Source organism: Bolinopsis microptera, chromosome 11 (assembly GCF_026151205.1).
Source record: "Bolinopsis microptera isolate Bmic1 chromosome 11, MBARI_Bmic_1.0, whole genome shotgun sequence".
Taxonomy (NCBI): Eukaryota; Metazoa; Ctenophora; class Tentaculata; order Lobata; family Bolinopsidae; genus Bolinopsis; species Bolinopsis microptera.
Genome location: NC_087082.1, coordinates 14,749,576 through 14,772,923, shown reverse-complemented (window position 1 = coordinate 14,772,923; position 23,348 = coordinate 14,749,576). Strand labels below are relative to the sequence as shown.

General features: G+C 38.5%; 3 protein-coding genes across 6 annotated transcripts in view; 1 reads left to right on the top strand and 2 right to left on the bottom strand.

Annotated features, from left to right (window-relative positions):
* LOC134823488 (double-strand-break repair protein rad21 homolog A-like) overlaps positions 1-23,348 on the bottom strand; it is a 901,854-nt gene that overhangs the window by 74,018 nt on the left and 804,488 nt on the right. The window lies entirely within an intron of this gene.
* Positions 387-23,348, top strand: part of LOC134822817 (uncharacterized) — a 157,520-nt gene continuing 134,558 nt past the window's right edge. The window contains 1 exon segment of the mRNA XM_063834083.1: positions 387-399. The gene's annotated coding sequence lies outside the window, so the exon portion shown is untranslated.
* LOC134822974 (nematocyst expressed protein 3-like) lies at positions 3,084-12,658 on the bottom strand. 4 transcript variants are annotated; one of them, XM_063834265.1, is made up of 10 exons: positions 12,420-12,658; positions 11,659-11,786; positions 8,574-8,723; positions 6,962-7,120; positions 6,201-6,622; positions 5,910-6,055; positions 4,778-5,468; positions 4,033-4,091; positions 3,753-3,842; positions 3,084-3,517 (listed from the first exon to the last, which is right to left on the bottom strand). In XM_063834265.1, the coding sequence occupies exons 5-10, from the start codon at positions 6,358-6,360 to the stop codon at positions 3,395-3,397; spliced, it is 1,269 nt and encodes a 422-aa protein (XP_063690335.1). In that variant the 5' UTR covers positions 6,361-6,622; positions 6,962-7,120; positions 8,574-8,723; positions 11,659-11,786; positions 12,420-12,658; the 3' UTR covers positions 3,084-3,394. The 4 variants fall into 4 exon arrangements, with proteins under 4 accessions (XP_063690335.1, XP_063690336.1, XP_063690338.1 ...); XM_063834266.1 differs by having other exon boundaries at positions 5,919-6,055; XM_063834268.1 differs by lacking the exons at positions 6,962-7,120; positions 8,574-8,723; positions 11,659-11,786; positions 12,420-12,658 and having other exon boundaries at positions 4,778-5,236; positions 5,309-5,328; positions 5,359-5,468; positions 6,201-6,445.

Below are 23,348 nucleotides of genomic sequence, written 5' to 3'. Positions count from 1 at the left end.
TTCCTCGCGATGAAATTATTCGACATTTCCATCCTCGCGAGGGTATCGCGAGGGTTTTCTCCTCATCGCACGATGATGAAATTCGAATAAATCACTGATCTTTCCAAAAAGGTATGACAAATTTGGTATTGTGAAAATTCTCACAGTCTCTAGAAAACAGTGGTACAAAAATTTTTAAAATCCGAGCAAGTTTATTTTTATCGTGCACCCCCTAGCATCATCGCGAGGAATCCACGAGGATCCCACGAGGATCGCACGAGGATCGCACGAGGATCGCACGAGGATCACTGCGAGGATACCTATATGAAATTTCGACGAAATTATGGAAATCATATCCTCGTGTGCATCCTCGTTCATCGTTCATTGGGCATGGAACAGGGGTGTTACAAATAATTTGAGGCTCAAATGATGTATTTTTACGAAAATTTCAAGCCTTACGTAATTGTGTGTTTCCCTTCGTGTCCAAAAGGCAAAAGCATCCCTTCGTGTCCAAAAGGCAAAAGCATTATGAAATAGAAAAGACAACCCCACAATCTTATGATTTGTTACATTAGCTACATTAGACAGCTAGCAAGTACACAGATAACTGATAAGATACTGAAATGTATCTCATACGGGAATATTACAACCGTACTTCTTAAGTTTAGCCAGACATGAAGAACTTCTGAGTCATCAACTCCTCTTCTGGGAACCCCTTCAAGGACATCGTCGAAGGGGAAGACCACACCTCACATATATTGATATCCTTCGGAAGGACACGGGGCTTGTCGACAGCAAGGAGATTAACAAACTCATGCTGGATATACAGATTTGGAAAAAACTATCTCTGTTCGGACGTTGAAGCCGACCTAAGTCGAGTAAGTCGTAAGTCGACTTCTTAAGTATCGCTCAAGTATCGTGTTAAGTATCGCTCCACATTTTACATATAGAAATATTTTATAATACTAATAGTGAATTGGTAAACATGCTAGTTTAATCATGATTCAGTTGCATTTCTTAGCAGTATTATAATGTCCAATTTCAACAGCTTCTTCTACTGATAGAAAAAAAATTCGATAATATTAGATAACGCTATAACACAAGATTAAGCGGTGGAAATGTAAAAGAAATAACAGCATTATTTTATTAATTGTAATTTGCTATAGTTTACCGTAAAATAAATTAATCATCGAAAATAAAGTGTTCCACTGTAATAGAAGAATAGAAGAGCCAATAAAACTGCCCTAAACTATTCCGTCCACTAGATAATGCAATTTTTGGTAACGGTGCAGAGGATTCAGGGTTCTAGTTCGCAAGGCCTAACAGCTTACTGTACGGATGGCCTGAAACCATTTACGTCAAGCGAGCAATAGCAGCCCAAATTGCCCCATCAGCAAGCTGATTACTCTGATATCTGAAGAAAGTTTGTTTGTGCTTGCTGCAACCTTGTTAGACATTTTCCAGCCTATCAGCCTTCACCAACTATTTTACCTTTAACTAATAACTTCGTACACTTCAGCAGAAATTTCACGCGACGCTAAGGAAAATAAACACTCGTTAGCTGGAAAAGGATATCCAAACAAAGCTAAATATATAATAAAATAATTCAATAAGAAATTCGGTGTTCTCGGAAAATTTTCTGTCTCTCTTCCTGGCCCGAGGTTTATTATATTTTCCTCCCCCTACTACTTAATATCATACCTACAGGACTCCTGGACCTTCACCTAGTTCCTCCTCCGATCCCTCCTGGTTCAAATCTATTCACAGATTCCATTATAACTGTAAGTTATTGGTGATACAAGTAGTGACTAGTGTGTCCTTTTATTGGAGGATTATCGGGACAATCTTCAAGAATTAGTCCGTTAGGCTGATCACTTATCGAGGGTGAAGGTTCCATGGTCTCTCTGTAATCATCCCAAAGGAATTTATATAATGAGTGCAGTCATGGCCTCTAATATTCGTTGTTTGGCGGAATAATGTATAATGTATGCTATATATGTTGAGGGTTGTCCTCGAATAGCATCTTGATGTCGTTCGGAGCAAGGTAGTTTACTATCTGCCATTTGTGGATCAAGATATATTTCCCGCCGCATCCTCGCCTCTGCAGGTCCAGCTTCTTTCGGCGATCCCAATAATTCAATTTTTGACAGTCTATGATGCAGTGGATGACACTCCTTTTCAAGAACAATTTCAATGGCTTCTACGTTAGTTATTTTCCTTGGGTTCCAGACTCGACAACAGTATTTTTACTTGTTTTGGTGAGTATCAGAATTCAGAAAAGGTATCATATAATGCTTTTTTAGCAGCAAGATTAAGACTGAGAATCAATATTCGCAAGTTATTAGTGATCTAATTTACTGTTTAATTTGAACTGATAATTCGAAGGTGTCCCCGTGTTTTATCCGTTTATGACCGCCCACGTGCAAACTGCAAATTAGGCCAAAATTTGAAGTTATCATAGAAATGATAGTGGAACGCGCACATGCACGTGCAGGGATCAATGGAACGACACTAAGTGATCGTTTTCGTGGTGATTACACATTGATTTGTGTTCAGTCGGTTCAGTGTGTATTTTAGTCGGTTCAGCTAGTATAGTAGTATAGTGTGTATTTTACATTTTAATCGGATGTATTTTCGGTTTTGATTGATATTTTTTAATGCGATAGAAAATGACAGTCACATAATCTATTAGCTTAATACCTCCCTGTGACCACGAGTTTTCTCGTTACGTATATATTACATAATCTTGTTTTACTAAATTTTGTCTTATATTTACTATATTACTATATAATTACTAGTGGCATGCCACTATTGTACGATATTTTTATTGGCCGCACAAAATATTATTATTGTCTATAAGTTAATTTCAGAGTCACTTTCTTTTATTTACTACTTTCCGAAGTCTTACTTGCAGAGGTTTCATTTAAATTAGTGCTTGGAAATTTCAAGCTGCAAAGCTCGAAAATGAGAAATTAATTTTTTGCTATCGAAACCATTTTACAAAACTTTTATCTGTGACTGCATTTTTTGGTTTTATATGTTTACGATATAGGTTTTTTTTTTATTTGAAGAAATTAAGCATTGATAAAAAAACACGATTCTAATTGCCGAGATAATATTTCAAAAAACAAATTCATTTATACAGAAAAAAAAGTGCTTATAAAAACTCTTCAATAAAATCAATGCCGTAGTGTCAGGTATCAGTACTATAAGGTTAACATAATTACAATGGTTACCAACTCAAAACTGCCATTCTTGGCTCTGTACAACAGACCATTCCTTTATGGCCATATAATAGTAGCTTTCATTTCAGTTAATCGAAGTTTTTTGTGAAAACTAATGTCCAATTACATTCTAATATAAAAGCGTTCTTATTCTATCTCTACTAAAACTTTAAAATCACCATGGTTACCAATTACCAAAGCTTCTTCTTCTTTGGAGCGCCCTCTGGAGCCTTCTTGTCACCGAATTTTGACTGCCCGAATTTAGATTTCTTCTCAGGTACCTTTGGTTTTTCAGCTGGCTTCTTCGCTTCCACCTAGTGTTTAGCGTTTATTAAAAGTTGCGTAATATCTATTAAGAGTGGTATAGTGATCAGAGTTACTGTAATAAGTTTTAATTATATATTAGTAAAGGTGTTTCCAATCTGATTGGTGGTATTTCAACGAACAAATGAATTTACTAAGCATTGAGTTTAATCAGTCCGACTAAATTTATTGTGTTTATTATTTCTCTTCGATATTTTGCAAAATTTTGGCTTGTAATTTAAAAACCTTTGGTTCTTTCACTGCTTCTTTAACTGCTTCCTTCGGTGCAGTTGTTGCCTCCACTTTGACCTCTTCGCTAACCGCTTCAACAGTCGACTGTAAATAAATCGTGTTAACAGAATTAAATCTGTAACTGTCACGATACGATGTTCCGATAACTAATCTGTTATACCATTTACATAAATTTGGCGGTAAGGAAACGCTAAATTTTATTAAATTAAACGCTTTCACAATATATAAAGATTTGTCAGCTGATTTTAATTAGTTTTATAACTTGTTATATTACCTTGCTGGCCTCGTCCTTCTCAGTGATTTGTGCAGCGGCGCTCTCTGAGTCAGGAGCAACTGGGGTAGGAATTTATTATTTTAGTTATTAGTTATTAGTTATTAGTTAAGTTACGAGTTATTAGTTATGAGTTATTACGTTAATTCTTTTAGTGACAATTGACATATTGTGGTGATGATGATACACAGGGCTGATGGGCGTTTCAAAGTACTGCCGACCAAGGAAACTAAACAATTAACTGTCACAATTAACTCCTAACATTAGGAGTCGACGTTATTGTTGGCATAGTGACCCTAGTTTTATGTTGGCATAGTGATCCTAGTTTTATGTTGGCATAGTGATCCTAGTTTTATGTTGGCATAGTGACCCTAGTTTTATGTTGGCATAGTGACCCTAGTTTTATGTTGGCATAGTGACCCTAGTTTTATGTTGGCATAGTGACCCTAGTTTTATGTTGGCATAGTGATCCTAGTTTTATGTTGGCATAGTGATCCTAGTTTTATGTTGGCATAGTGATCCTAGTTTTATGTTGGCATAGTGATCCTAGTTTTATGTTGGCATAGTGACCCTAGTTTTATGTTGGCATAGTGATCCTAGTTTTATGTTGGCATAGTGACCCTAGTTTCATGTTGGCATAGTGATCCTAGCTTTATGTTGGAATAGTGATCCTAGTTTTATGTTGGAATAGTGATCCTAGTTTTATGTTGGAATAGTGATCCTAGTTTTTAAGTTTTATGTTGATTACCTTCCTCAGTAGCGGGAGCTGATTCAGGAGCTGCTTCAGGTGCTGCTTCAGGTGCTGCTTCAGGTGCAGCTTCAGGTGCAGCTTCAGGTGCAGCTTCAGGTGCAGCTTCAGGTGCAGCTTCGGGTGCTGCTTCAGGTGCTGCTTCAGGTGCAGCTTCAGGTGCAGCTTCAGGTGCAGCTTCAGGTGCAGCTTCGGGTGCTGCTTCAGGTGCTGCTTCAGGTGCGGCTTCAGGTGCAGCTTCAGGTGCGGCTTCAGGTGCCGTTTCAGGTACTGCCTCAGGTGCTGCTTCAGGTGCAGCTTCAGGAGCTGCTTCAGGAGCTGCTTCAGGAGCTGCTTCAGGTGCTGCTTCAGGTGCAGCTTCAGGTGCAGCTTCAGGTGCAGCTTCGGGTGCTGCTTCAGGTGCTGCTTCAGGTGCGGCTTCAGGTGCAGCTTCAGGTGCGGCTTCAGGTGCAGCTTCGGGTGCTGCTTCAGGTGCTGCTTCAGGTGCGGCTTCAGGTGCAGCTTCAGGTGCGGCTTCAGGTGCAGCTTCAGGTGCAGCTTCGGGTGCTGCTTCAGGTGCTGCTTCAGGTGCTGCTGCTGCTGGATCTACAAGTTCTGCTGTTTGGGGCTTTTCAGCTGGTGCAACTACAACATCATCCAGAGGTACCTCAGCAGCCCCATTATTTTTGAATGTTGCTACAGTCTTCTCCACCTAAGTGAGAGGATAATGTTAGGCGTAAATGGTTTGTCATAGTTCATTATTCTTGGGTTGCTCAAAATCTCAAGTTATTGTAATAGTTTTCAATGTGATACATTTAAATAGTAGCCACACTCATCGATGAGTTTTCAAATAACATGCACTCTTCGAAGCCGAGCTTGCTCGTTGATTAGTAGATTATAAACATGGTGTTTTAATGGTACAATCTCAGTAGTATACATCGATAATCTCCGTCCCCATCAGAATTTCAGACATGTAGTTTAGAATAGAGGTTCGTCTACAGCAGTTTAAACAACCAGACATTGAAGATAATTATGACTTATTCCTGTATGACGGATACAAATGCATGTTGGTAGGACAGCTGTTTGGATTTAGGTGAGCTGAAGGACTTAGGTTCACTATCTCGAACATTCCTAGAGAAACCAAAGTCCAAACCTTAAGAACCTGTGTGGTGACACTTGGTATGGGGGGAGTGGCGAAGAGAGGTTTCTCTTTCGCATCCTCTAGTTTCTGCTCTTCCTGCATCTGCTCGCAGTCCTCCTGGCTAATCTCGTTGTAGACGCAGATCTCCGGGGTTGGCTCTTAAAAGAAATACGCTTGTTATCATCAAGCCATCGCCATCTATATTTCGCGATGGCTTCACGGCGCAAATCTTTGATATTTGTGGTTCTTAAATAATTATTAAATAATTTTATATTAAAGTGACAGGGTGGTTTGGAATGGTACCTCGATAAGGGATCTCCTCTTCCTCTTCTTCCAAAGTCTCCAGTTCTCCATCCTCCATGAGATCCTCATCTTCCATCATTCCCATCACCTCATCACCAGCACCCCCGATCTCCTCCAGATCCTCAGCGTCACTGTCAAACTCTCCTTCCAGGGGGGGCATTAAGCTGCTTTCTCGCTAGCCTTCTCTCTGGATACACTATCTACAGCGGCTCTACTGGCACTCTTCTTCAACCCTCCTCCTCCGCTGACATTTTCAGAGATGTCACGTGTGTCTAAACACTCTATATCTTCCTCTGGCTTTTTAGTTTCAACATTTTCATATCCCTTCAGGTCTATATCCTCTCCAGTAGGAGGTCCAGTATCGTGCACTTCGTAGCTTCCTTTGTGTATTTCTTTATTGTTGAGTACGGTACCCTCGCTACCTGAGATAAGTTCATGTTGGTGTTAAGGTGGTGACGATCTTGATGGGTATGATTCTTTGAGATTATATATAAAGAGAAGAGTTAAAACTTGCCCACACAGCAAATAGGCAAATACTGACATTTCCAAATACTTTCATTTCCAAATATGGTCATGTCCAAATATGGTCATGTCCAAATATGGTCATGTCCAAATATGGTCATGTCCAAATATGGTCATGTCCAAATATGGTCATGTCCAAATATGGTCATGTCCAAATATGGTCATGTCCAAATATGGTCATGTCCAAATATGGTCATGTCCAAATATGGTCATGTCCAAATATGGTCACAACAGCTCACCCTGGCGGAGTTCTTTAGTTGCCCGGTTGTAGCTTTCTGGAACATACGGCTCGTAATCAGTGATCTCCGCGTCATACTGTCTACTCGAGTTTATACCCCCATACCGAGATTTCCTATCGTAGACATCATACCTTACTGAGGCTGGCGGTCTGTCTGGTCCTGAAGAAATGTGTGGTCAGTGGGGCCAAGGGGGGGGGGGGGGCAGTCTGTTTGGTCCTGAAGAAATGTGTGGTCAGTGGGGCCAAGGGGGGGGGGGGGGGGGGGGGGGCAGTTTCTGTGGGTCTAGGGTGATAAGTGGTTCCAGGCACTGGGCTAGTGGGTTTAATAAAATAAACTCCACCTCTGTTAACAGGGCATATTTCCTTTTCTCCTAGAGAAAGTCCGGTTAATGGAGGTTTGTCGTTATTTGTAACGGATTAACTAATTCCAATATTTGTAACGAAATGTTCTCATGACTCTGAATTGTGCACTTGTTGTCTTCCAGAATGTTCTGCGTGATGGCTAATTAGTGGTAGGTGTCAAGTGTAGAGTTGATGAGTCTCCACCTTCCCCTGACTCGAGCATTTAGTCCGTGTGGAGAAGGTGACTACATGGAATGGAATTTTCTACGTCCGCGAGTATGGGCGATGTTCTGTACTAAATATCCTGAACTATTACATATTATAGACTATTATATAATATATAATATATAATATGGACTATAATATGAGCTTAAGGATCCTAATACTCGACACAGCCTCTCAGACGAGAACTTTTCACCACATCAAATTGGCAAAGTAATAAATAATATTATGTTAATAGAAGTATTTTAAAAAAAGTTAGTATAACTTTAAAGGTTTAAAGGTTCTATAACCTTAACTTGAAACCTGAAAGTTCATCAATTCAAAGTCTCTGTTACCAAACTCTGCAGAAAATTTGAAATATCGATTCGTTGAACTATTAAAAGTATATTTTAAATATTCTAAGTAACTGAAGCCACAATTTTGCAGCTGCAGTCGAAGTCATTTGTAAAGTTTTCAGTTCGTCTGAGAGCTCAGGTTTATTTGTGCTTCGGAACTCGTACATCATAAAACCTACATGTTTACAGGACTTGTGAGGCTTCCGCCTACATCCCCTGCTGAGAAACGCAAGTTCTAGAACGTTTACTGGCGCGAGATGCCCGCTAGAGTTGGGATGAAGGGAAAATCCGTCAAGCCAGAGGTTGTCAGGGTTTTAATTTAGCGAGTGTCACGTGATTAAATTACGTGTCACGTGAGTAAGTCACGTGATTAACTTGAGGGGGTTTCACTGGGAGCCTGCGCTTCTGCTAACCTTTAAAACTCTAACTCAGTTCCTAAACTTTCTTAGAGTTATTATACTCAAGTTATTATATCATTATTACACAAGTTAAATGAGCCAATAATAGGAACACTTCAAGAATATTCACTGGATAATTAGAAACAGTGTCAGATTCCTCGATAAGTTAGTGTAAGATTCCTCATTGAAAGCACTAAGATTCCTCCTAAGAATCGTGAAAAGAAACACTAAGATTTCCCATTAATTAAATGGAAGCTGTGAGCTGGTAAGCTCCCCCTCTCTGAGCTAATACATATTCCGATCTAAGATAACTTACTGGAGTATATGGGAGGACCGTACCCCTCTGGGAGACCACCTCCACTGCCCCTGTACCGTCCGTTAGTGCTGTATCTGTCCATTATATCTCTGTAATCAGCTTGTAGCTTGCTCGTCATCAGGTGCATATCCGTCAACTCCTTGTGGTACGCTGCGGAGGGGGAATAAGTTATTTACTTAGTTAGTTAGTTAGTTAGTTAGTTACTTAGTTAATAGTAAGTTAGTTATTTAGTTAGTTACTTAGTTAGTTAGTTACTTAGTTAGTTAGTTACTTAGTTAGTTAGTTACTTAGTTAGTTAGTTACTTAGTAACTTAGTTAGTTACTTAGTTAGTTAGTTAATAGTAAGTTAGTTACTTAGTTAGTTAGTTAATATTTAGTTAGTTAGTTAATAGTAAGTTAGTTAATAGTTAGTTAGTTAGTAAGTTAGTTAGTTAGTTAGTTAATAGTAAGTCAGTTACTTAGTTACTTAGTTAATAGTAAGTTAGTTACTTAGTTAGTTAGTTAATAGTAAGTTAGTTACTTAGTTACTTAGTTAATAGTAAGTTAGTTACTTAGTTAGTTAGTTAATAGTTAGTTGGTTAGTAAGTTAGTTAGTCAGTTAATAGTAAGTTAGTTACTTAGTTACCTAGTTAATAGTAAGTTAGTTACTTAGTTAGTTAGTTAATAGTAAGTTAGTTACTTAGTTACTTAGTTAATAGTAAGTTAGTTACTTAGTTAGTTAGTTAATAGTTAGTTACTTACTTAATAGTAAGTTAGTTACTTAGTTAGTTAGTTAATAGTTAGTTAGTTACTTTCTAAGTGTATTTAATCAAAACTAGAGAGTTGTAAGTTTAGTTGTTTAGTTTAGCGATATTGTCAAGATTCCAGAACGTACTTCTTGTCATAATATTAATTATATCTGTGTTTGCACTTTGCAGACAATCTTTGTTGTTTGAGTGAATGAGTGGGATGAACCTAGTAAGTTTTCCTTACGGTGACGGTTCTATCGGTACATATTTTACTGAATCACAGTCGAGACGCACTCCCATGAAGCGTATGCATCTGGGAAACATTCGAAGTCCTAGCGAGAACCTCTTCTTTTCACATCATGGTTTGGTAAGAGACGGCTGCTTTTCAGGTTGAGATTCCGGCCAGACTGGGATTCCAACTCGCAACCTCTGGGCCGTATTTACCGACTGACCCACTTCAATTAATGCTAAAGTTCACTGCAGTCAACACATAATTTGCCAGTTATTTGAAAAAGTTTCGATATTTGTCACCGAGAGAGTTAAAAATAGCAAAAAGAAAAGTTTGGATTTTCGTTGCAACCCTTGAATTGATAATGTTGCAATTAGTTTGCAGAATGCAGAATTTGAAACTTATGTGATATGTCGTTGAGCCATGCAAACAAAATGTTCGCTGGCGAACTTATGGCAGAAGGGCTCCGAAATAATGAGTGATCTCTTTGAGTCTAGAATCTAGTCTGAGAATTAAGAACATAAATATGAAATAGTTTTGGCACACTAATCTCATAAGACATGCTATTAATTCGATCATCAGACCTAACAATGACAGCTATGTCAGCTCCTTCACCAAATCAAATATCTATTAACAGCCTTCATTTGCTGACTGCTTTGCGAATTAGCCAAGAACTATTATAAGTTATTATTGTGTTGATAACTGCAACATTGTAGCTCTCTCGCAACTTCACGTCGTGCCGCGATGTCATCACAAACTTGAACCAATCACAAAGCTTTATTCTAGTCACCTGACATACACCAGCCAATTAAAGATCAATGTTCTGGTCACGTGACTCAAACCAACCAATCAGAGATCTGAGTGTAAGGACAGACTGCGGAGAGGCTGACCCTTATTGTTCTGTTAAAACTTGACCGGAATATGGGATATATTCAAGTAATAAAGTGGATAATTTAACATATTTAGCCTATTTAAATGAAATTGTAATTTTGAATAAGAAGTCCACATCGTACCACATTTACTAACTGCTTAGGAGATTTACCATATCAAAATTTTTGTGCTCAAATATTTTCGGTTACTTGTGTTTTGTTTCATTTTTCTGTGGCCTGTCCCACCTGTGCTATATATACCATTTGTTTTTAACATCGTTCAGAATTATCTCTGTAAATCTAGAAAAGAGACATGATATTTCTGCAATGAAATCAGGCTAATTTCAACTCTTCATCAGCTGCTTTATGAATGATATTAAGATCGAATATGTTGCCCTGAATCAAAATTTGCTCTAATTTTCCATTAATTATTGCTCGCTAGATCATATTAAATGGTTAATTAGATATTTGGTTGAGACAGCAGGATCGGCAATTTGTATTTTCAACGTCAGTTGTCTGTAAGAACGGGCTGTAAAAACCCTTATTCACTTTATACTCTTAGTATACTTACTTACTCCATAGTTCCATAGTTCATTACATATCATTTACATATAAACTGTTATATAATATAACAGTGTGATTAAATCCGTTCTTCCGAATATCCCCGTGCCGGCGTGGCTGTTATATGATTAGTATTTGAAATATTTTTCAGGTATTCGGTTATTTATTATTAGATATTCACATAATACTAATACCCTGCTGATACGAAGCACGTATTTACTGGCACCTAACCATCCTGTTCTAATTTGAGCCTGACTGGCATCTAGTAGATATAACATTTCTGGCGTCAAACTGGCGTAAAAATTCATAGTGTGCCGTGGATTTGATATTTCGCCATAGTTCATTGCGTGCCGTCGCCTGTTTTTGGTTCGAGCATGCGGGATTTCAGGTTATGTTAAAATGTTATTCTTGTTAAATCATTCAACTTGAATGTTGGCTTGTTTTCAAGTTCTCGGCGGCGAAATTATTGTTACTTAATGTTTACCTTATGTTTCGTTTACTACACATAGATGTTTACCCTATATTTTCTTAATTATATATTTTATTTACCTTACGTTTTCATCCTAATAATTGCCTAATAATTTAGTTACCTTAACTTATAACCTTAACTTTTTTAAACTCGTTCCAGATTTCATCTGGACCGACCTAGGCAAGGTAGGCAAGGCAACTTATAACCCTGTAAATACTCAGTAACTTACTGGGTTCCTCTGCATCTCGGAGGCGGGTATGTCTGTTATCAGTAGAGTATCTCCCCGTTACAAAGTTAAACTTGGACCCGTAGGTCCCTGTACTTGGGTATACACGTGCACCACTGTCCTCTAAACTCCTGGGATAGAATTTAGTGGTCTTTAAAAGGACCATTATTTCTTAAACATTGTACTTCTAAAACTATAATCGTATTTTGCTGGCCAATTTTAAATTAAAATTGTGTTTTTAAAAGTATGAAGGCTACGTCTATTCGCCTTAACATTTTAAGATTTGTTCTATCTTAACTATTGAGTAAAGTTAACAAAGTAACAACTAACAAGGTTCAGTAATGTTAACAAGGTTCGTTATTGTATGGGACAGTGTTAATTGCAAACGGCGGGATATTCCAACGGAAAATGTTGTGGGTAGTTTTAGTTGTCTTGACGTTACAACAAAGAATGTTCACTTGAAAAAGTATCACATTAGGATTAAAGACCTAGGAGAAATACCACCTTCACTTTAGAGTTTTCTAGGTTATAGAACCTTATAGCTTTATAGGTTATAGAGCCTTATAGGTTATAGAGCCTTAGGTTAAAATATGAGTGCACGATATGGCGATGGAAAAAGGATTCTATTTGTTTCTCCTGAGCCAGTTTAACCATTAAAATATCTATTTAAATGGTCATCAGTATATAAGGTAGGGCATATAATTAGCAAAATTATCACACAACACCTTGCACAAAAGTGCTACTAATCTCGGAGTGGTACTCACCTGTAAGACCTATAGTAAGATTTGTAGGAAGTATATGGATTGTAGTAGGTATGTTCCCGTTCTTCTGCAGGTGCCTTTCTGTAAGAATAGCTGGGTACGTAGCCAATGTAACTAGTTGAGTCCCATGATTTGTAGTGTCGTGATGCCATGGTTACCTCGCCCTGTGATCTACACTTTCTTCAACTGCACGTGCAAATGTCGCTATGGTAACGGCATGTAGCCCCCAACGATACTACCCTATAAGGTGAATTAGATGATAAATTACAAAACTGGAACAGAAGATAGCTGGTACAACCTACCAACTTCCCCCGATAATAATCTTTGTTTTATCTTCATGCTCTTGCTTATGTACAAGAAAAAGGAATGAAGATGAAAGGAAATAACAAAACAACACTGTGAAACTAACAAGTAGTTGGAAAATAAAGCTGAAAAACCTATCAAAAAATCTGCAATTTTTGGTAACAGCTCATTATTATGTGTCTTGGTGTTATTTTGCTCGAACGTTCAGATCCGGTCTGCTTACTTATTACTTTATTAATTATTCAACAGCGGGAAGTTGCGGGAAGTTGACTAAAATTTATGCATTTTTTTATTAGTTTCATTAAAATGCTAGACATGGTGTATTATGCTTTTCCTTAAACCGAGGTCGGAAAATAATACGTGGCAACTAATTGAGACAATTCGGGCAGACTTATTGTCATGGCAACTTGATTGTAGCAAAGTTCCAAAACATCGTGCTGTTAAGAGCTGATAAAAATAAAAGCAAGTCGCATTTTTATGAAGTTATTTTATGAACTACGAGTCGTTCGTTTGATTTAAAGAAGTCTGTGCGATTTTAGACTGTCTGAGTTAAACAGGTCTTTAAGACGGAATAAGGATGCTTTTAATGAAGTCCTTTATGAAATGCATAACAAACAACTTTAAGAAAATAACTTAGTTTCTTGTAAAGCCGCTATTAAACTCAAACCGTGAAAGTGAACTTTAATGAAAAACTAAAAACGTTCTTATTAAAAATGAAGTTGAAGTTGATGATAGACACTGTCAGAGCTCAGAAATGTCGCTAGAAAATTGTAACTTTTAAACTTACTTACTAGCTTAAGGCGCTTTAAAGTCGAACTGCAAAAATCTGTACCATTCAAAATTGTTTAACTTAGTTAATTAAATTCTACAGAACTCTTGGCCTCTGTCGATATCCGGAGAATTTGTTGAAATTAGGTCCGTTGCAGTCAGGCCTCAGCAGCACTTGTACAACTACAATATCACATTTTTACGTTCAGGCGGGACTATTTTTACAAAACCGGTCAATCACAAAGAAATTATACGTATAATCAGGTACCAATTGGCCGAGGAACTGCATAAAACCCACAACACACATTATCAGTTGCAACAATGCAGTTTGCGGAGTAATTATATGACTAGTATAAAAGTAGATGTCAGGCAGCAACACAAGATACTTTAACAAGTTGTACACCTTCACAACTTGATCAGCCCACAGCTAAAGTCTCTAACAACAACCAAAGTTTGATGAAGCATCCCCGCAAAGTAACACGGATATTATATATATTGATATATTGGATATATTGTCCAAGTTATGTACAGTTAAAATATTCAAACGGGTATCTCCGAGAGAGTGCAAGATGGCAAGTTACAGTCAGTAACAGTATGCCACCTCGGTAATAGCAGGTGCTTTTAGGTGCTTTTAAACCGTGAGAGTTAGACGATGTGACATAACCCGAGTAGTTCCAATAGACTGCAGCTGTGCAGCTGTGTCATCACCATGGTCACAACCTTAGCAACGCAATGACATTCCAACTTCACACCTACTTCCACTAAGGTCCTCTCCGGAATCCCAATTAGTTCACAACCACGCGGCTCCACGATTTAGCTTGTAAGCTTCTATAGCTGCTAATAAAACTAAATCTGGCACTGTAACTACTAGCTTCATATAGTTATTTCAATAAGTTATCAAGTAGGCAGGAAAACCGGGGGCGTGAAAAGGTATGTGACTACGTGGAGTGGACCCCCGGGTGGGAGGACTGAGAAAGCAACCAGGTTAAAAGCAAAGTCATGAAGTCCTTAGCCTTCTAAGGACTAGTTAGTAGAGGCCAGAAAACGGAGTAAACTGAACGAACCCCGCTCCTGACAATAACATGGAAACCTTGGAAACGTACCATGTACCATACATGACTGTAGGTACACGTCGTCATGGATACAGGACTGTAGGTACACGTTGTCATGGATACAGGACTGTAGGTACATGTTGTCATGGATACAGGACTGTAGGTACACGTCGTCATGGATACAGGACTGTAGGTACACGTTATCATGGATACAGGACTGTAGGTACACGTCGTCATGGATACAGGACTGTAGGTACACGTCGTCATGGATACAGGACTGTAGGTACACGTCGTCATGGATACAGGACTGTAGGTACATGTTATCATGGATACAGGACTGTAGGTACATGTTATCATGGATACAGGACTGTAGGTACATGTTATCATGGATACAGGACTGTAGGTACATGTTATCATGGATACAGGACTGTAGGTACACGTCGTCATGGATACAGGACTGTAGATACACGTCGTCATGGATACAGGACTGTAGGTACACGTCGTCATGGATACAGGACTGTAGGTACATGTTATCATGGATACAGGACTGTAGGTACACGTCGTCATGGATACAGGACTGTAGGTACATGTTATCATGGATACAGGACTGTAGGTACACGTCGTCATGGATACAGGACTGTTGGTACATGTTATCATGGATACAGGACTGTAGGTACATGTTATCATGGATACAGGACTGTAGGTACATGTTATCATGGATACAGGACTGTAGGTACATGTTATCATGGATACAGGACTGTAGGTACATGTTATCATGGATACAGGACTGTAGGTACATGTTATCATGGATACAGGACTGTAGGTACACGTCGTCATGGATACAGGACTGTAGGTACACGTCGTCATGGATACAGGACTGTAGGTACATGTTATCATGGATACAGGACTGTTGGTACATGTTATCATGGATACAGGACTGTAGGTACATGTTATCATGGTTACAGGACTGTAGGTACATGTTATCATGGATACAGGACTGTTGGTACATGTTATCATGGATACAGGACTGTAGGTACACGTCGTCATGGATACAGGACTGTAGGTACATGTTATCATGGATACAGGACTGTAGGTACACGTTATCATGGATACAGGACTGTAGGTACATGTTATCATGGATACAGGACTGTAGGTAAACGTCGTCATGGATACAGGACTGTAGGTACACGTCGTCATGGATACAGGACTGTAGGTACACGTCGTCATGGATACAGGACTGTAGGTACACGTTGTCATGGATACAGGACTGTAGGTACACGTTATCATGGATACAGGACTGTAGGTACATGTTGTCATGGATACAGGACTGTAGGTACATGTTATCATGGATACAGGACTGTTGGTACATGTTATCATGGATACAGGACTGTAGGTACACGTCGTCATGGATACAGGACTGTAGGTACACGTCGTCATGGATACAGGACTGTAGGTACACGTCGTCATGGATACAGGACTGTAGGTACACGTCGTCATGGATACAGGACTGTAGGTACATGTCGTCATGGATACAGGACTGTAGGTACACGTCGTCATGGATACAGGACTGTAGGTACACGTCGTCATGGATAAACTGAGCTGCTTCCCTGCTCACTGAGGGTCTTTAGGCTTTTAGGGCCCTAATACTACAGAATGTTAGCAATATCGTAGAGGCATTTAAAAACTACAACCAGGTTCTATCTGATCGGTTGAAGAATCACAGCTACTTAATTCTTAGTTTGTCAGCGTCAATACTACAAGAGTGTAAAAGTTAAAGTCTGGAGAAGCCACGTAAAGAAAACTTCAAACGTCAGTAACGGCAGCTACATTCTGGAAGACATTTCAAATCCACGTACCATACGTGACTACACACCAGACGTGACGGCTGTAATATGGTTAGCAATTCTAACAATTTGCAGCTATGTGAGACACCCGTGTTCTCTGAGTGCATTCTCAGTTACCATGCTAACTCAGTCCAATAACGAGCAGCTGACACGTGTCTCCGCGCGTCTGGAGACGAATAGAAGGTTCTAGAACCTGTTATGGTAGTGCGAAAACAAGTTACCATAACAACAGTTTATCAATGACATCAGGTCACCATGATGACGAGTTACAATAACAATGGCAACAAAATAAAAGGAAAATAGGCTACCGAGACGACAAGTTACCTGGTTACCGAGATGAAATGTTAACATGAGTCATGACAACATATAGCCAAGAAGACCGGTTGAAGGGTTGCCATGACGAAAAGATGCGATGACGACAAGTTACCATGACAGCTATATAGCGAAGACGACAGGCTAACAACCAGCTGCTATGACGTCACATAGTCAAGACGACGGGTCACCAGGACGACAGATTGCCATGAAATCATGTTACCATGACTGATGACAATTACTGTACTGACCTGCAAGTGCAACTACGCCGGCATCAACCAGTGAATCAACTTTAAAGTGTGCAATTCCACAATCCTACATCAAACGTCAAATCGACAACAAAGTCAACAGACTGAATCAGGAAACTTGGATAACTGATGGTCCCAGATACACCAAACTGACACTCGACCACAAGCACGCCAAAATCATCAAAAACCTCAACACTACACTCAGCAACAACAGGCAAGATTACAGAACTGCAGTTCACCTCATCACGGGTCACTGCGGCTTAAACAAACACCTTCACACCATATACAAATCAAACACCAGTGCTTGTCCTATGTGCGGCGACGAAGAGGAAACTGTCTCACACTTTCTTGGACAGTGTCCGGCTATTGCCCCAAATAAGAGGTCAATATTTCCAGGACTACTACCTCTCTGTCAACGACATATTCGACAACCAACACATCACCACGATTGTCAATTCCACAAACCGCACCAAACGCCTAATTGTGCCGGAAGAGCTGGATCAGACCGGGGTGACTTAGGAGTATTAACTCATAAGCTGTCTCGTTTCATTCAACTTTTCCAAATCCAAATTTTCCAAATCCAGCTGGCACTTATTTAGCGTAACATCTTGACTCATGTCACTTTTTACACCATCCTTAACCATTCATTCTGATTTCACCGGCAACCTTCCCCAGGGTTGCCACACCCCAGAGATAGGCAGAGCATCTCAATGCTATCCTCTCGTGGGCTATCTTGGCCCAACCTCTCTTAAAAATTTGTTTAAAAACTACGCCGCTAACTTTACTCAATAAACACTGCAACTACGTCGGTATAACGTTACAAAAACTGAACTATCCCTACTACACGTAGCACTGCGTGTACCTTGACCTCGGAGAAGAAGCCTGCTATGAAGTAGTCACTGTAGTCTAGTCAAATAACGGATATTAAGTATTACTATTAGTGAGTATTTGCACTTGAGATGAACCTCTTTATCACACTCTCTCTATTCCTCACATAACAATCTATTCTAGTGCTTTCTTTAAAATCTGCGTGACGTTTTATTAGTCTCGCAGTGCATGCTGTAGGTTGGTTGCAGATAGTGATTGTTCGTACCATGCCTCCCCGGGGTAGTGACTTCAACCGAGAAGGGCACGTTCCTCAAGTCTACGAAAAGTAGCGAATAAAATACTAAAATAGTGTTTGTAACGTTCATGACCTTCGTGAAATTTTTGACATTCAAAATTTTTAATATTATTCATCGGGCTCATAAAATCATAACGTTATTTACATTCATGGCATTTTAAACTTTTATAGCGTTCATAATAGTGTTGTTCATTTATAATGTTGATTACGCTTTTAACGTTAAAAGGATCAATACATTCGTAGAGTTCATCACGCTTGTAAAATTTATTATGCTTATAGAAATCATATTAACGCTTACAACTAAATATTGGAGTAGAACTAGAAGGTATTCGTGTAAATCAAAAGTTATTTTCCTGTTAAAATAACGCGAACAGCTACAGTATACAGATTAAGGTGCATAATTTATTTAATAACGAGAATTGTTAATTTAACAAAAAAATGTTTACTAAACTGAAGGTTCGATGAAGAAGGCAAAAAGTGAATTGCGTTTAAATTCGATCAACACCAATTAGAAGTCTAAGTTAAATATCAACACGCTTAAACCAAATAATACAGATTTACCAAAAAATACACCCTAATTAAAAGCAAAGAAATGAATTTATATAAATTGAAATTGAGCCAAAAATAAAGTTGTTTATTACTCCGCCCCGTCTAAGTGAATTAAAAATGAGGACTAAAATTATAATACAGATTACAACTCCGCAAATAAAGGCACACCTTTAAAAATAAATAGTTATAACCCGATTCTCCACGCAATGAAGTTTACTCATTATCCAACTATAGCAAAACTTAATAATAACTGGTCAGAAATCCAAAATTCCCAACTCTAAGTAATTCAAATTAGGCAAATTAATGAATTGGCCGTCAATAAATGTAATGTGTTATAAACTTACATTTAGGAATTTCCGTCGCTGTAGTTGTAATTCGCATCTTTTATTAAACTTAATTCGTTAACTTAATACTTCGGAGTTTCCTTCGCTATATTTTTAATTCACATCTTTTATTAAACTTAATTCTGTAAATCTATACTTTGGAATTTCCTTCTCTATATTTATAATAAACATCTTAATGAAATAATAATAATATGTTAATAGCTTTAACAAATATAATTACTATTGTTTATAATTTTAAACAATGATGACAATAATAACCGATAACCCTGGTTTATTAGTTAAGGTAGAACTGATTCCTCCCCCACAGTCCACAACCGGAAACACGACTCCTGTCCGACAGGGACTCCTATCCGACAGGGACTCCTGTCCGACAGGGACTCCTGTCCGACAGCGACTCCTGTCCGACAGGGACTCCTGTCCGACAGCGACCCCTGTCCAACAGCGACTTTTTTCTTGTGTTTGAAGTGATATCTCAAATTTGGTACTTAGAAATTCACCCAAACTTGCACAGATTATTCATCCTATAACCATCATAGTCGCTGTCGGACAGGAGTCGCCCAATCTCCAGAACCACCTCTAGCCACAGCCCAGTGCGTATTGATCACTAGTAACACATATTATCCAGTAACTCATCTCTAGTCCCTTACTACGTCCCTGGTCCTTTGTTGTTGTGTTACCAGATACCAATAGCTCATCTTACCAACAACCCCCGCATAATTTGATATCCTCACTCGTATTATAACTCTCAACAATTGGAGTTGCTAGATCCTGGGAATTATGTTCATCTTTAGAACATCGTATGTTTTCTTTCTTCTGAAAGTCAAGCTGTTTAGTTTATGATTTATTCTGGTACCTATGTAAATTGGTTACTTTCTTTCTTCAGAAACGACCTGTTTATCTTTTAACGTTTTATGACAGATAAGAGAACTAATTCCAGTTACTCTTTTTTTCCGTGTTTTGTGTTATTTATTTCCTTAGAAAGTCACTGTTGAGCATTCTAACATCGTTTACTTAACAAATTGTTATTAATAACTTTCAACAGATTTCACAACTTTTCCTCTTCGAATCTTTTTCCAAATTGCACAATCTTTTGCCGAGAATAATACATATCATATGTAACATATGTTTATTCAATTTACCAAATTACCGACTAATTGCTTATAAATCAGCACTTTCCCTAATTCTATAGTCAGCCAAATTATTATAATTAACCCGAATTTAATATTTTATCCATTTCCCAGGTTATGTGCTATTACAGTTCTATTAAAGTATTAAGAGAGGCAAATACTTTACTATTTCGGTCTTGTTGACACTTAACATGCTTCTAGTCTGACAATGTACGTGACTAATACCACGTGACAAATCACTCGTGTCACGTGACAGATGTAGATCTGCGCTCTGATAGGTTGAAATTAATGAGCTACACAGTGGTTGGTCAGGTATCTAAACACATATTTTCCTGACTTTCACCCAGATCTTTCAGCACTGGGATAACAACAAGTATGGTAAGAGCAAGTTCCCATGCTTACCTGTTACCATGGTAACATGTTGTCATGGTTTTCTGTGTCAAGCTCATTTTTATTCTGTCATCACCATCACTCTCACATACAAAATACTCATTTCAGGACAATCACTTGCTCCTCTAGTCTTACCTCTAGCTTAACTATACGAACCTCTCACTTGAGCATCCATCTTAATCATTTCACCGTATGGAAGTGAAGGTGTGTTACCCTAGGTGATGATCAGTAGATTTGTTGTTATGGTCACTGATGATGTGGTTTATCAGCAGACTGAGATCTTGCCAGCATAACCTCACAGGGAGTGTTGCTGTTATCATCACTCAAACACTGCTATGAGCTTGAAAACCGTTAACTAGTAACCACTCAACACAGTAGTTACCTTATCCTCACTTGCATCGAATCGGCTAATTCCGTCGGTGATATTATAATGATCTAAACAAACTGGCCAGGTTAATGACCATGAAAACTTTGAAGCTTATTTGAAGTATACCACACTTTAATGAGGCACACTTATTACACAAATTCGTTATTTTATCATTTTGCCCCAGAACCACAGCCCTTAGTCTTGCTCTACCTCTTTCCACAAAGGAACCCCTAGTCAAGAGTTTCCAGTTCCTGTTCCAGACCCCTGAAGCCGTGCTCTGCTAAAATACCGTATTTTAGAAGCTGCTTCCTGTTACTTAGAAGCTGCTTCCTGTTAGCAGAGCAAGGCTTCAGGGGTCTGGAACAGGAACTGGAAACTCTTGACTATTTTAAATACCTATTGAAGATACCAGCTGAGGTCTATCCACATTTAAACATATTTCTATCTAAAAATAAGGGCCCATCATTCTCCAACAATGGACACTGTACGTGTCCATTGGACACTTATACTCGCTGGTAAACTTCACTTATTAATAGTATCGAAGCAAATGGTTGCTGATGTCCAGATCCCCCTGTCAGTGGCTCTGAATGGCTCAGTGCTGCATTTTTAGAATTGCGAACGTCTGCATTGTTTGGCATTGAACACTGTCCTATGCCGAACCATTCGCAGTGCTCACACGTTCACCACAATTTCATCACGTACCATTTGCAGCCAGTAATAGCGACCTTTCGGAACACAAGTTCTTGTTAGCGTGTCTTTTGTTGGTTGCAGTTAGAAGGGTTAGAATAGGGTTGCTTCAGGTTATAAAAGTCTTTTTCTATGCATTACGCTGCATTACGGTGCTAAGTGGTTGTTTCAGTGCTGCAAGTTGTCATCCCTTTTTGGACGGTACAAACTGTTAGCTGCCACAATTACAAGCAGCTTCCTCAGATAAACGTCACCAGTTTCATTTCGGCAGTTGTTTTTAGTTTTAAGTCATTTGATATGATTTTTTAAATCTACAAATTTCTTTTTGCTGCACTGCAATTAAATAGTAATTTACACGCCGCTAGAAATATGGCAAACACCAGTGTTATAATATATCAGATTACATATTGACCAGATTAATTTTAGACCAACTGTAGACCAGACTAATATTGTATAATTTTATAATATTACTGTTGTATATCTATATTATATTTTAAACTTGACGAAATTTCCCCGGCAACGGGGACATAGAAGAAAAAACACCGAAAATTGACCTCAAAATGACCCTCTGGTGATGCCAAACCCAGCTCGCAAATGGAGTTGAAACCTCGCCATTTTTAGCAGGGTTGTAGAAAAAGGATAGGAATAGGCTATAGCATTCTTAGAATTTTGATTTAGGCTTTAGATTTTTTATAATTAACGTCGGAAGTGAGGTAAAATAACCGTTAGAATAATGTCGTTATTTTAGCAAAGGTTTACTGCGCTGTTGCGTAGCAACGTTAAAATGCACGTGCGCGAGCATAGTTTTGAGTTTTGAAATTATGACGTAGCATACAGCATAACTACGCGCGTTGTTATGCTGTATGCTATTGCTACGTCATAATTTCAAAACTAGCTCACATTTACGCTCACGCTATGACTTATATTCATAACTTTGGTTGTGATTGGTATTTTTGATGCGGTAAAAAGTATCGTTTTGGGAATCCGAATACTAACAACGCTGTCGCCATTGTTAGATAAATTCCATTATGTCTACAGTATAACAGAGCTATATGATGAAGAGAAATTAAAACATAACTGATTTTTTAAAATTCGCTAGAGCTACACACAATGCTGACATTACGCCGCGCACACACAATCAACAAAAATATTGTTGTTTTCTAATTAAATTCGCTCCCTTATAGTGTCGACTACAGCGGATTTCAACGCGCGGTGTTATGCTGTATGCTACGTCAGAATTTCACAACTAGCTCACATTTACCCTCATGACGCTATATACCTATATATATTTATAACTTTGGTTGTGATTGAAATTTTTTGATGCGGTAAAAAGTATCGTTTTGGGGCTATATGATGAAGAGAAATTAAAACATAACTGATGCTTAAAATTTCCTCGAACAAAGCTTTCGACTAGCGGCGGGTTTCTAGTAATATATATTATTCTTATAGAACCGAACTTTTTTTCATTCCTTTGTCTTATTAAGCGGCTATAAGTGCAAAGCGTTGATACATCAGTAAGATTTGGATATTATTAAAACTTCAATTTTTATTTTAAATGCGGGAGGCCCAATATCATAAAAAGAAAATTCATCAAATTCTAAGTAGTTCCAAAGTAACGTCACTAAGTAATATCACTAAGCAACATCACTAGGTAACATCACTAGGTAACATCACCAGGTAACATCACTAAGTAACACCACCAGGTAACGTCACCAGGTAACATCACCAGGTAACATCACTAGGTAACATCACTAGGTAACATCACTAAGTTACATCACCAGGTAACGTCACCAGGTAACATCACTAAGTAACATCACT